We start from the raw sequence: 13,767 nt of genomic DNA, 5'->3' as shown, positions 1-13,767 counted from the left end.
TTTCTGAGAGGTCAGTACATTCAGTAACTAAAACTTTTGCATTTGAATCTTGAAGCATGTAATTTAGCTATTAGCCAGAGTAAACATTTGCAATTGGCATTTCCTTGTTTGTGGGGTCAGTTACAGTCCAAGCTTCCAGCACTCTGGTGGATGCCCCAGACTTCATAGACAGCCAGGGTTTTTACATCCTTCAGTTCTCTGATTTCTTTTTGTTTTTAAGAGATTCTGTACCTGCAGAAGAAGAGGGCTGCATCAGAAATTTTCCATTAGAACAGCTGAATATTCCATACATTATGTTTTTAACTACTATATTGTGTTTCACCTTGTGTTCAGACATTTAACGCTATTTTAGTACTAGAAACAAATACAAATGTCATCCCACAAAGTTCTTTCGGAGACTGTAGAAGCATCTCAGAAGTTCTGCGAGCCAGAGTAGAAATTCTTCCCCTGAGGTGGTATTGAAACGTCTTGAAAAATGCACCATGAATGTGAAGACTCTGGATGGCTAATTCAAAGATGACCAGTCAGTATAGTTGTGACAAAGTTACTTTCTCTTTTCTGTATCTTGATTCTGATAACGGAACAAAGGCTGTAATTCCACAAGTCTTTATTTTAGTAGCAGCAGCCTTGCTGTCCTCCATGTCACAAATTCCAGCGTGCCTTTGTATATGTGTGACTAAGCTAGAAAATGGGGTCTCTTGAACTGATCCAGGTGAGAAAAAAAATCTTGGTTAATTTTTCAGTCTAGATCAGTTTTCTGATCTGTTTTCCCATGTAACCCCAGAAATAGTGTTTTGTGACAACTGAGGGGAGGCTCTGTTTAAGTAATGCTGTGGAAGGATACCTCTAGACTATTTTGCAAATACTGCTTGAGTGTTGTTCCATGTAATTTAAAAAACTGGCCAGCCACCTGCATTTTGACCAAGTAAATGTTTGATTTTCAAGTCATGATGTAACGTAAAACGTTTTTGGGTTTTTTGTTTTTTTTTTTTCCCCTAATGAAATGCAGTAAAAGTGTGAGATTGCACAGAAAGCATCCCAATTATGCAATCTCACGTATACATCTCACGTATACAATGGGATGTGGTTCTTACTTTTAAAATTCATAAACTAAGTGGTGAAACGCCTTCATTATTTTAGATGTGTGTCTATCTTAGAAAGAATAATAAAATGCATAAAAAAATAAAAAAAAAATCCAAACTATCCAACAATAGAGAAAATACTGATGGATACAAATTAATATTAATAAATCACAGTTCCTAAAATATGTAGTAACCAGCAAACCCTTCCACAGGAAAATTTATTATGGATTTACATAGTGCAGTTTTGACAGAAACAATAAATCGGTTAACTTTCTTGCTGCTTTCTTCAGTGATCTTTAGATTATCGATCAAATTGCCACGGGAATACTTCCAGTTCCAAATTTTACTGAAGTATATCTTGGATGCAAGACATGTACAGTTATGGATAAGTACTTAGAAGTCTGTTGGGGGTTGGGGGAAGCTGCTAAATGATCAAACCATAACAGCCTCAGAGAGTCTTATGAGGTGAAAGTAGTGGGAAGCTGGGAAGATATTAAAGGAAACCATTGTTACATGGTTGCCCTAATCTTACTTTTCCTCAGCATCCATATACGACCTCCTTTGGATGCAGAACATAGGGTTACATTATTTTAGTCTGAACTGGTACAGCCTTCTGTATGCTCTTATGCACCAGCTGGGCCACATGATTTTAACTGCTTAACTGTCAGTTATGACATACATTGTATCTATTTAATTTGCACGGTTCTCACTTGAGGGATGGGAAGAATACTGTGAGCTCTTTGTTTACTTTCTCTTCCATTTAATTGTGACTCGATGCATAATCACTTTTGTGAATTTGTAATGGGGTGTGCTGTAAATGATTACTGGCTGTGGAAAAATTCTTATGATATCATGGACAATGTTACTCTTTTTGATGGGTGAGAGAAGAAGTGAGTGACAGAAAATAATCTTTTCCTACAAAAATGGTATTTTTTACTACATATATTATTTTTTCACTAAGGTGTTGCATTAAAACAGAAGGCAAATGGTTTACCATTTCCAATATTGTTGGCTAACAGGCCTGTGCACATTAGGCATTCTGAGAATCGTAAAATCTTTTCACGGTCCTGGAAGTAATGCCTTTTTATTCAGCAGGCATGTTTCCTTCTTTATTTTTGTTGTATGTGTTTACCTTAGTGAAAAAAAGAAGGAAGGTGGTGGTGTCAGCCTGTCGTGGTTTTGACCAGATGGACCAATCAGAACGACGGATGGCCCCTCCCTCCCCCCTCTAAGGAAAAGAGAGGAGAGGAAGAGATTAAAGAGATTTATGAGTTTAGAAAAAACTAAACTACTTTAATGAAAATATTAATAAATAATGAAATAATAAATAATAAAAAAAAAAAGGAAAAAAAAAAAGGAGGGGGGGGAAGTATACAGTATATACAAAACCATATCAAGCTCCCAGGGTGATGATCACATCACCAGCAGACACAGGGGAAAGTCTCAGGCTGGACTCGATGGTGGACAGGAGCTGGATTCTGGATCTGGAGTCAGGAATGCTCGGATCGGGATCAAAGGCAGATGAACAGACAGGGTCCTCCTCAGATATCGGCCATTGAAGGAAGAGAGATGACCCTTTGATCCCTCAGCTTTTTTACTGAGCATGATGCAGATGGGATGGAATACCCTGTTGGTCAGGTTTGGGTCACCTGTCCTGTCCGCTCCTCCCTACAGGTGTGACCCCTCTACGCATTTCTGCTTCCAACCCTCCAATGGGGCAAATAACAAATTTACCTGACCTTGGTTGTTCTAGCAGTAAGTATAAGCAAGGGCCTCTCTGCATACCATTCCTTGGTATTATCAGGTCTTATCAGTATGAGAGCGAGCAGTTTCTGAACAATATGCTGTTAATTTCAGAGTTTAGTTAGTTAGAAGAGGCCCAGCTAAAAAGGAAAAATTACTGAACAGAAAATTAGTTCTGTTTTACCTCAAACCAGGACACAGTCTTGACAAATGAGCAGAGACCTTGTGTAAAATGGTGGTTTTAGTGTTTTGTAAAAGATTAACAAAATTGTTGGCCAAGTCCCTACTGCAAGGACAGCCATGGTCAGTCTGGTTGTCCATCACTGATGCATTCAATTATGCTGTGCAGTTATGTGACAATACATTGCTGTTTGGTCTATGTAACTTTTTTTTTTTATAGAAGATGCATAGTCTAGAAGAAATCTAGTTTGATACTCAGTCTCTGATTTCAAGGCAGATGTTTTGTTTGTTTGTTTTTTTAAGAAAGGAGAAGGGAACAAAACAAGACACCATAATCTGATGGTTTACCTAGAAATAGGTTAAACTGTGATGCAACACTGTCTGTGAGTAGACTTCAGTTACTAAATTCGGAGTAAAAGCAGTGTAGGCAAAATGTTCCTTATACATGAGGCATTATGTAAAGTCTGTAAGTCTGCCAAGTCTGTAGGTGTGGGCTTGCATACAGTTGAAGCTCATCCCTCGTTATGTTTTCTGGAAGCACTGTTTATGTATCTGGCCTGTTCTGTGCTTGTTCTTACTTACGGGGACCAATGAAAATAATAATGTGTACTCAAAGGTGAATATGTCTCCACTTCCTGTTTCCCTTCTGTTTTGTCATATTAAAAGAATTTTGAAAAAGTGTACCAATGTGGTAGTAATGCTTTATTGGTGGTACAGGTTACGTTTTTCATGCCAACATTGTCATTGTGGAAGATATCTTTAATAATTTATCCAGGACTAAAGAATTTACAGAATCTGGATTGTGTGTGAGATCTTTTCTGTAATTTTTAGCCTGTTACATAGATTGAAAGTTATCATCTAACTCTGTAGTTACACAGTGACTTGAAGTTATGAAAAAGAACTGGTTTTCAGTTCTTGTAGTCCTATGCTGAATTGTCTTCCCTATTTTACAGAGTTTTTCCAGAGACAGCAGAGGTGCTTTTAGATGAAAAATATTCTTGGAAATACAAGTCTCTTTGCATAAATTAGCAGTACTGTGATACTAAAACTAATTTTGTCTTCAAAGAGTTTTATGCCATCTTCATCTTTTGTAGCTTTGTTAGTAAAAAAAACCCACCTCATTAATAAGATGTACCTTTCCTAATATGTTTCTAATGAATTTCACTTTCAGTTTTTTCAGAGCATAATTTCTGCAAACACACAGACGCAAACCCTGTTCTTGCTATATTTAGGCTCCCTTCTATTAGACTTGAAGCATTTCAGTTTGCTACAGGTTTTTGTTTGTTTGGGATTTTTTTGTTGTTGATTTTTTCTTTTTAAGTACTTATCTTACAAAAACCTGTTCTTTTGATCAGTTCTTTCCTTCAATTGATGATTTCTTCTGTGGTCACGTCTTTACCTTTCTTTTCCTGTTTGATTTTTTTTTTTTTTTTAAATTCTCTTTTTGAAAGGCCACTTAATTATTTTCCTCTTCGCTGCTGCTCTTTATTAATGCCAGCTCCTTTCCCCACCTTCTGTATGCTGGTACTTCTGATACGCTGGGTGGGTATGCGTGCTGTGTCCCATCCGAGCCGCCTGCATTCACAGAGGCTGCCACCCATTAGTGCAGTGACACCCCTCCCTGCAGTCACACTACAGATGTGTAGGGCTAGAGGCCTCCGTTCTGGAAATCAGATCCTATTTCCTGCACAGCCTCCTCCTCCTCTTGGCGACCTTAAAGATTAAGTCTCCGACACGTACCATGATAAAATAGGAATGGATCCAGCTTTACAGGTTTCAGTTTTTGTAGTATTCAGCTCCTGCGGGCAGAATATGAATGAGTATTCTCTTCTGCTTTGGTTATCTTTGTAAGTAAGGGTGAAGGGAGAGGGAGGGATCTTCATGCCTCAGAAAAGGGTAATGGTTAGCACAGTGGAACTATTTTAACGTGTCAGTCATTTATCTATACATTTCTACTCCATATCCCAAGTTCTTGTAATCAGAAATAGCTTCACAAGGAACAGATATTTTTCTGATACAAATTATTTTCACAAATGTTTTTATACTGTCATGACAACTAAATGATTTGCTGAAACATAAAAAAATCCATTTTACTTCTTTTCTGTAACTTTTTGCCTTTGAACCTCTAGTTTCTTACAGGAAAAATGTTAATTAAATCCCTCAAAAATTCTGATAAACCAAAAAACCCCATGTGTTTAAAGATACTTTCAATCAAACCTGATGATTGCAATGGAAAGGGGAAAATTTATAAGAAGGGTTTAAAAATTAAAATTTAGAATTATTTTTTCCTTTGTAGAAAGGATGATCTATGTTTAGTTCTGCTTAAATTGATCCATGTGCAACAAATTGTTCAAAAAGAGGAAATTTGACTGTTTTTCTGTGACTTGATGTAGCTTCTTGCACACTGTTTTTGTTAACTGCCTGTTTTTTCTACTGGAGTAAGTTTTCTTAACTCTTTTTAAAAAGAATTCTCCATAAATGGGTGTGCATTTACATAAAATACACCGCAAAGTCTCCGTTCACAGGTATGGTTTGCAAGAACAGTAGTTAGTGTGCATGCATGCATGTCTTACAGAGAGGGGCAGAGCTACTTATTTTTGTAGAGAGAAGATAAGTGATGCCATTTCCTTCCTACAAAGCCTTGTAGTCCTCTAAGCGGAAGTTACTGAGCTTAATCTCTTCCCTAGTTAGGGACCTGATGTAATTTTTGCTTTCAGGTAAAACTTTATAGTTTGCTTAAGACATCTTCCTCCTGATGTTTCTTTTGCCCTGTTTTCACATTCAGAGTCCTTCAGTTTCTATTATGGAGCCTTTCCCAGTGCCCTGCATGCCTTCAGCATGTTTTTCTGACCTGAAGCTGTCTTCGCTCTCTGAAGAAGGCACTTGGCCCTGTTTTCCGTTTCAAGTACCATGGGAACTGTAGTTTTTGAGGAGTGAATGAGGTGACAGGAACTGTAGGGAAAAAGTATTTGAGTAGAACTGTGCCTTCCCTTTCCTTGACTGCCCATCCCTGTTTTTGCCTGCAAAGAATAAAATACCTCCTGCAATGTCAGCTTTGTTTTTGAAGAGAAACAGTGTTTGGGACATTCCGGTAGAGCAGTAACTGAAAGGGCAAAGTTTGGGCTAAAAATAACTGAAGCCAAGCCACAGGCTGTACTTTCATAAGATGGTGTGTGTTACACTGCTTTGTAATATGAGGCCAATATAGTTCGTGTGTTTGTATTCAGACAGTTTCCCTCGCTGACATTGAAAAAGAGTTCATATGGAGAGAAAAAAAAAAAACAGCAAAAAGGAAACAGAGGGAACAAGCAGTCTAATGGTGCTCTGAGCTTCCCCAAATGTCTGATTCCAGGGTTAAAGGTTCTTATTGTATTTATTTTGAATGTCTGCAAAGAGGCATTTTTACTCTTGATGTGTTTGCTGAGATTTTGAGTTAAAGTGCTTTGGATTTTTATAGTGGATTTATATACTATCTCTATATAAATACTTACTTTTGTTTTCACAGTCTATTGATGGCTTGCATGAAAAAGGAATGGTTGAAGATGTTCATTGTGGCTCCATGAAGAGTATGCGACCTCCTCACCCTGGAATGGGCCCACCTCAGAGTCCAATGGACCAGCATAGCCAAGGTTTATCCATACTGTGCATGCTGTATGATTTTGGGGCCCCTGTATTCCACAGAGAGTTTGTAGTTATAAGTAGCAGGTTTCCAATTATTTCCTTACAGCTTTGTTTGGAAAAGCTGAAGTGATATCACAGGGCAAGGTGAATAACTGAATTCCCTTGCTTTCTGGAACGTCCATCAGTCATGTATTGGAAAAAAGCTAAGGTTCAAGTCTATGGCTAAGGCAAAATTGGCCTAAGTCTATTACAGATTTCAGTTCACATCTCTAAAAAAAAACCCACCTAGTTCTTTCCTGGCTTACGTGGCTATTATAAATGTAAATGCAATATAATATGATTTATTTTAATCCTGTGGTGAAGGAATGATAGGAATCCAAGCAAACCTGGAGAAACCTTCTTTAGTATCTATAATGTTTGGTCAAGAGCTGATCAAAGTTACTCTCAATTTTTTTTATGCCAGAAAATAGAAACTCTTTACCACATTGCTACGTGCATTCTTTGTGTCCTTTAGTTTGCAACATAAGAGGACATGCATTCTATAAGCAGCTCAGTATGTTAGAGATTTAACTAGTAATGCCTGCTAGTATTAATTAGTTCAGCAGATAAGGCTTTGTATATTGCATATTACATATTGCCTATTACAGCAACACCTGAAGAATCTCAGCTGAAATTGGGATCCTGTTTTGACACACACTGTACAAATAAGACATGGTCCCTGTTTGATGCATTTACGTGTTTATTATGTAGGGTAAGGGAAATGATGGAAGGAGAAAACAGGTAAAGATCAGCAAAATGACTCAGCCTGAACTGCATTGTAACTTTTCAGTGGGCCATGACCTAGATCCTAGTCTGTGATTTGTCAACTGAATTCCTGTCTGGGACCTTGAACATCAGAAAGTACTGTTTTCCATTACAGCTTTCAATATCACTTAGTAAAATAGAACTGACTTTGCAGGGGCAAATTCTTTGTCAGTTAAAACTTCTCCACTGATTTCAGTGACTTGTAAGGATGATCACCCAGCAGAAAATGCTACCCGACTTTGCATTCTTTTGCTTGTAATGAGCCTGTTTCTTTAAATGAACAGAGCGCATAGTCTGATGATGAAGATGGGTCCAATTCAAACATAATATATGTAAAATGCAAGAACATAAGTTTGAAATCCCTCAAATATAAGTAGCTCTGAGTTGTATTCTTCTTTCCTGTGCTGAGATCAGACTTCCAGGTTGTGTTGCTCTGCAAAAAAATGATTGCATTAGTAGCAGCTGTGGCAGGCTAAAGACTAAAGATCCCTGGTCTCTTTTTGGTGTATGCTAGCAACTGTTGCAAGGTAAACAGGGAATACTAGAGTTTTACTGTAAGCAAGCTTTTAAAAGAAATGATTGACCCCTCTTTCCCCACCACATTCTAATATTTGAATACTCTAGTTGACATTATTGAAGAGTGTTTTACCTTTCTTTGCCTCTACATCTCCTTTTTTTTCTTTTTACACAATTATCTGTTCTCAAAAAATGGAGATGGCACTTGAGGCTACTCTGATATGTGCTGACGAAAGTATCATCTGCTAGCCTTGTACTTTCTCCCCATTACTGTACATATCCAAGATAACATTAATAGCCTTTCAGCCTATTGGAAGCTTTCCTGATTTGCCACGGGATTAGAGTCCTCTAAGACTCTACAAGTTTTGTGAAAATAGGTAATGTGTTAAAAGAGTGATAAATGCCCACACTCATGGTGAGAGGACATTATGAGTTCTCTGAGAATCCATGGGAAGATGCATGGTGAATATTCTAATCCTGACAAAATCTTCAGTTGCATTTGGTACATTGTTAGAAACCAACACTTACTGTAAGGTTCACTTCCTTACAGATTCTTGGATGTCTTGATAGTTGAGCTTTCGTTGCAGTTATGTACAATTTTTAACTATATGCACGTCAAATATAAATTGCACCTCATTAGTTCTAGGTTTATTTTTTTCATGGTGTGTTGTTTGTAGGCCTCAAATTGAAGTAGATAAATATATGTGCTAATTAATGTTACTGTTTTCAAACATTTGATGGGAAGTAGCTGAAGAAGTTCAAAACATTTTGCTTACTTTAAGAAGGTTTGTAGCCTCGGTCCAACATAAACATATTTTCCACTGTGTTCCAAGACCTTATGCTTTCCAGCTGTGTGTTGTGGGCATGTACTTGATTCCTTTTTTTTTTAAACTAACTTTAATTGGTGGTTGAAGTGACATATATGATCCTCAGACTCCTTTATCATTTAAGTCTTCTTAATTTTTACTGGGGAGTCAAGACCTCTGTTGAGTATTCCAGCGTTTGGACTGGTAAAACTGTGACTCTTTCTATCTCATATTTGTTACCAGGGTTTAGAACTCATATGTGTTGTTCTCTGTTTGTTTATAGATTAAAAGTGAGAAAAAAGATCTCTCAATTTTTAGCTCTCTGGTTCTTGAGCTTTAAAACAGATGAGAAAGATGTTCTTTGCTTCTGTTAACAAAAGTGAAATTAAAAGTGATTAGAGCAGAAACTTTTTATACAATCTGCTCTCCAAAAATACTTGTGTTTGTCAAGTGTTATAACTAGGATTTCTTCCATTGTCAATACTGTAAAGAATATACATTGTTTATGACATGTTTGACAGAAAGATATGACAACAAGTTGATACAAAGAGGGATGAAAAGAGTGTTGCTAATTATGGATACAGTTAAGGAAGCGGTTCTTTTTAACTGCTGAAAACTTAATAAAGATTTGTGATGTAGCCTCTTCTACATGGAGAAGACAGAACCAGACTCTTCTCAGAGGTGCACAGCAAAAGCACAAAAAGTAATGGTCACAAGTTACGTAAGTGAAATTCTAATGGGACTTATGGGAAAGAAAATTCACCATGAGAGTGATTAAGAATCACCATCATTGGATGTTTCCAGAACTCACCTAGATAAGACCTGGAGAGACCTGATAAAGCTTTGAAGTTACCATGGCTTTAAATGATGGGTTGGGCTGTTTGGCCTCCCTTTCCTGGTGTTGGGCATCTTCTGCTCTCTTTTTTCAAGACTAAAGGTTATCTGTTGTCCTTTGCCAACACAGAGAACTCTGCTCTTGCAGATGTTCTGCAACATTATCACTCAGTGCTTTTGCTATCTTCCATCCTGAAGGTTAAATTAAACAGACTGGCTTATGCAGAATAGAAAACACAATTTTGTGTGGAAAATCTAGAGGAAGGGGTACCTGGCAGTTCAGCAAGTAACAATTAATGAAATAGGTATTTAAAAACCTACTAACACTTACTGTGGAAATTCACGTGTGCCACAGAAAATGCAGTTGAGGTGCTTCCTAACAGATGAAAGTGTGTTTGCAAAGTTCAAAAAGGTGTATGTCTTTGCCTGTATATTAAACATTCCTGCGGACTGTCTTTAATTTTTTTTTCTTTTGTGACAAATACTGGTTAAACTCAACCTTTGTGAATCTTCATGTGTCCTTATTCAGAGCCCATGCGTACATGCTCACCTGTATTAGAGTATGTATAACAAGATAAGAAAAAAGCAGGTGGTGTAGAAACTTTATTAGGGCAGGCTTGTGACTGCGTGTACTGTCGCACTGCTAGATCTTCTGAAAGTTTCCAAACTTAAAAAGGAAAACTTCTGTACAGCATCACAAAATTTAGGTTCTGTAAATGGCACATTTTAGAGCTTTTACAAGAAGTTTGGGATATCCTGAGATATTTTACTAGAATTTTGTTTCCTAGTTTCCTGTTACCAAAAATCTTAATGATCAGGACTTTGAGGGAGAGAGAAACTGTAACTAATACATATCTAGAAAGCTCAAAAAATGTCCACTTCTAAAAACTTCTCTCTGCAAAACATAGTCACAGACTTGCAGCTGGAACTGTCAGGACTGAAAGCAAGTGCTCAATATCTTACACCACAGCTAAAGAGATGGCCAAATTACTTGCTTCTCTGATCTGTGTATAGATAAAATTGATGTAGTTCCACTTTAAAGTCTCAGGAACAGTGGAGAAAGAGTAGATTTGGTATCACAGAACCATGAAATGTGGAATGAACTTCGGAATTCTGTGATCCATGGCTTGCTAAAGAATATGGAAGTAAACCAGAAGATCTCTTGATTATTTTTTTTTAATTTTTTTTAGGCTTTTCAAGTTGATAAGAGCATTATTTGTGCTGCACAATAGCAGGATGAAGTGAATAAGTATCATTACTTCTTTTTCACTCTTGGTGCACATCTTTAAAATGTTGTGCATTACCTGAAGGATCACTCTTCATATTTTGTCTCTGATATACTATATATTCTTGGAAATCTCACTAAAAATCTGTGCCATCTCTTTTCTGGATGTTTTGTGAAGCTCAAAGAAATATGTATTGTGTAATTAAAATTCAAACTTAAACTGCATTCACAAGTGCTGTATTAAGATACAGGCACTGTTTGCTTCAGAACTGTGCTTGTTCTGCTGGAACTTTAGAGGGTAACAGTCTTCAGAAGCTTCTTCAAAAGGGGATTTTTGTGCTTGCAGCTGATGTTCCAAGTTCTTGAGCACCCAAATGGTAAAAGGTATTGAACAATCTTTGACTGGCTCAAACCTCTAATCTATATAAATTAAAAGAGCAATTGTGTAGAAATTGAATACATCTACTTCTATTTCTATATGTTTATGATTTTTTTGCAAAGAGGGCTTTTATCAATGAATGGGTATTCCTTGATGTGTGTGCATCGAAATAAACTGATAATATTAAGCTGTAAAATCGGCAGACTTCACTACATGTGTTCCACAGTGAAATATTTGTCCAACATTCTAGTGAAACAGTACCACATCCTGATGCATCTGTATTGTATTTCATGTTTTAGTTTATTTTACTCCGAATGTGAGGGTAATTGTTGTTTTTAGGAATTACTGGACTATATAGTCATATTTTTTCTCAAAGAATAGCTCACGTGGCTATCGTGATATCCCAGGGAACTTCAGATTGCACTTCTGTTCTTGCAGAAAAAAACTACAGCTGTCCTGATTTGAGACACATTTTTATACTCTCTGTAATGTTAAGGAAATTCGATGGAATTTAGATTTGACTAACCAGAGAGATAAGTTTGTTATCCTCTTACCTGTTCTAGGTTATATGTCTCCACACCCATCTCCACTAGGAGCACCAGAACATGTGTCCAGTCCAATGTCTGCAGGAGGTCCAACTCCACCCCAGATGACTCCCAGCCAGCCAGGACCTATTATACCAGGAGACCCACAAGTTATGAATCAACCTAACAGAGGTCCTTCCCCTTTTAGCCCTGTACAGCTGCATCAGCTGCGAGCTCAGATTCTAGCATACAAAATGTTAGCTAGAGGTCAGCCTTTACCAGAAAACCTCCAGCTTGCTGTGCAGGGCAAGAGGACCCTGCCTGGCATTCAACAGCAGCAGCCTCCCAGTGCCTTCAACAGACAGTCTGGTAAGTGAATCTAGGCTTTGTGTCATTGCGCAGGTAATTCTTGAAGTTCTACCTGTATAAAATTAAGAAATGGGTGCTGTGCAGACCTTCGGTTGTAAGCTTGAGCAAGTGTGTAAAACACATTTATTAGTAATAGGGTATTGTCAGAACTGAGATAAGTGTGACCTTACTGTGCAGTAATGTGTCCGTCCTGATTATGCTTGACATTTTTTGAATGTTAATCATACTTTACTGATTGCAATTTTACTGTTTTTCTTACAGTGAATTTTCAGTTTCCTGTCGCTATGAAAAAATCTGCAGCAAGTTGACTGATTATTTAGGTTGTTGAACAAAACATGAATAGTGTGCTATCAAGTGAAAAACATAAGGAAAACAAAATGTTCTTTTTTTTTTTCCTATGCTAATAGATGTTACAGTGCAGTAAGCAAGCACGTTTGGTTCCTAAGAAAACTGGGTTACATTAAACAGCGTGCACCTGTTAGTTTCTGAACACTTCCATTACCAAGTTTGCATTAGAAAGCGAGGGTTAAGATTACACTGTTTTCTTCATAGTAATGTTTTAGTAATATCGCTGGTCACTTCGGATCAGTGGGTGTGGCTTTGCTACCAAATAAGGTTTTTTTAGGAGAGATGATTTTAATATGCCTCATTACATACATTTTTTCACAATAAAATCTACTTAAATCCATATATACTGAAGAAAAATACTACTTCCTTGAATAGACTAGCATGCCAGAAAACAGAATGATTTTTGAATACTTGAAAACGCTTTGTATCTTACTAAGTTTCTTTACTATGTCAAATTGCAGGTATTGGGTTACATACAATGAGTGGTGCTGCAACTGGACCAGGGCCTGCTCCAGGGATGCCTGGACATACAGCTGCCATTACCCCAAAAACTTGGACTGAAGGTATACTGGAATATAATGATAATTTTATATCATGTACAAAGTTATGGTTAAATAGTGTGGATAGAGTTTGGGGAAAAGATGCAGGAGCAAAAGAAAGGGAAGGTAAAAATCTTGAGAGATAGTGTAACCTTTATTGAGCCTAGCACTTGAATCAAGGAGGGTTTAACCAGTTATTCATCCATGAGTGACATGACCATATGAAATTACTGCAATTGCTAGGCAGCCTGAACATGAAGCACCTTTTTACAATCGGAATTAAATATGTAAGCTGCCGGAGGAAACCCATAAAATCTACTTAATAAGTTATGTTCTGAGCATGCTTAATTGCAGCAAGCTTGTCTTTCTGCTAGTTTAAATAAAAGTTTTCAAACCATGGTAGAATTAGGCTGCCTTTTTTTTTTTTTTTTTTTTTTTAAATGGGATTGCTTTGAAAGTACAGTATAGTCTTTGAGATCTAATGAACAGAGTAACTTTTTTTTCCCCTTGTGTGGCAATCAGATTTTGAATAAAATAATTCAGATTTGGGTTTACAGGCTGATTTTATTGTTTGAAAGTAGAATTGTATAAGTATTGTTTTGAAAAGAATTAGAAATCCCTAGTAATATATATTATTTGAAGTTTTGGTTGTTTTTTTTAAGAGAGATTTAAAAATAAATACAATATTGCAGGCTTGCAAATAACGCAGGCTTCTCGTATGTTAGAAATGTTATGCTATGTTGTTGCTTGTGGGTAAATTTAGGGACAGTGATGACTATGATAGTTCATGTCAAAAA

General features: G+C 37.0%; 1 protein-coding gene across 2 annotated transcripts in view; it reads left to right on the top strand.

The window, feature by feature from the left end:
* SMARCA2 (SWI/SNF related BAF chromatin remodeling complex subunit ATPase 2) overlaps positions 1–13,767 on the top strand; it is a 114,660-nt gene that overhangs the window by 11,538 nt on the left and 89,355 nt on the right. For both annotated transcript variants that reach the window (XM_074165786.1, XM_074165785.1), the window contains exons 3-5: positions 6,511–6,634; positions 11,754–12,083; positions 12,893–12,994. In XM_074165786.1, the coding sequence (XP_074021887.1) occupies positions 6,511–6,634; positions 11,754–12,083; positions 12,893–12,994 (556 nt within the window). The remainder of the gene's footprint in view (positions 1–6,510; positions 6,635–11,753; positions 12,084–12,892; positions 12,995–13,767) is intronic.

This window comes from Numenius arquata, chromosome Z (assembly GCF_964106895.1).
Source record: "Numenius arquata chromosome Z, bNumArq3.hap1.1, whole genome shotgun sequence".
Lineage (NCBI taxonomy): Eukaryota > Metazoa > Chordata > Aves > Charadriiformes > Scolopacidae > Numenius > Numenius arquata.
The sequence above is the reverse complement of the archived record's forward strand: the minus strand, read 5'-3'. Positions and strand labels throughout refer to the sequence as shown.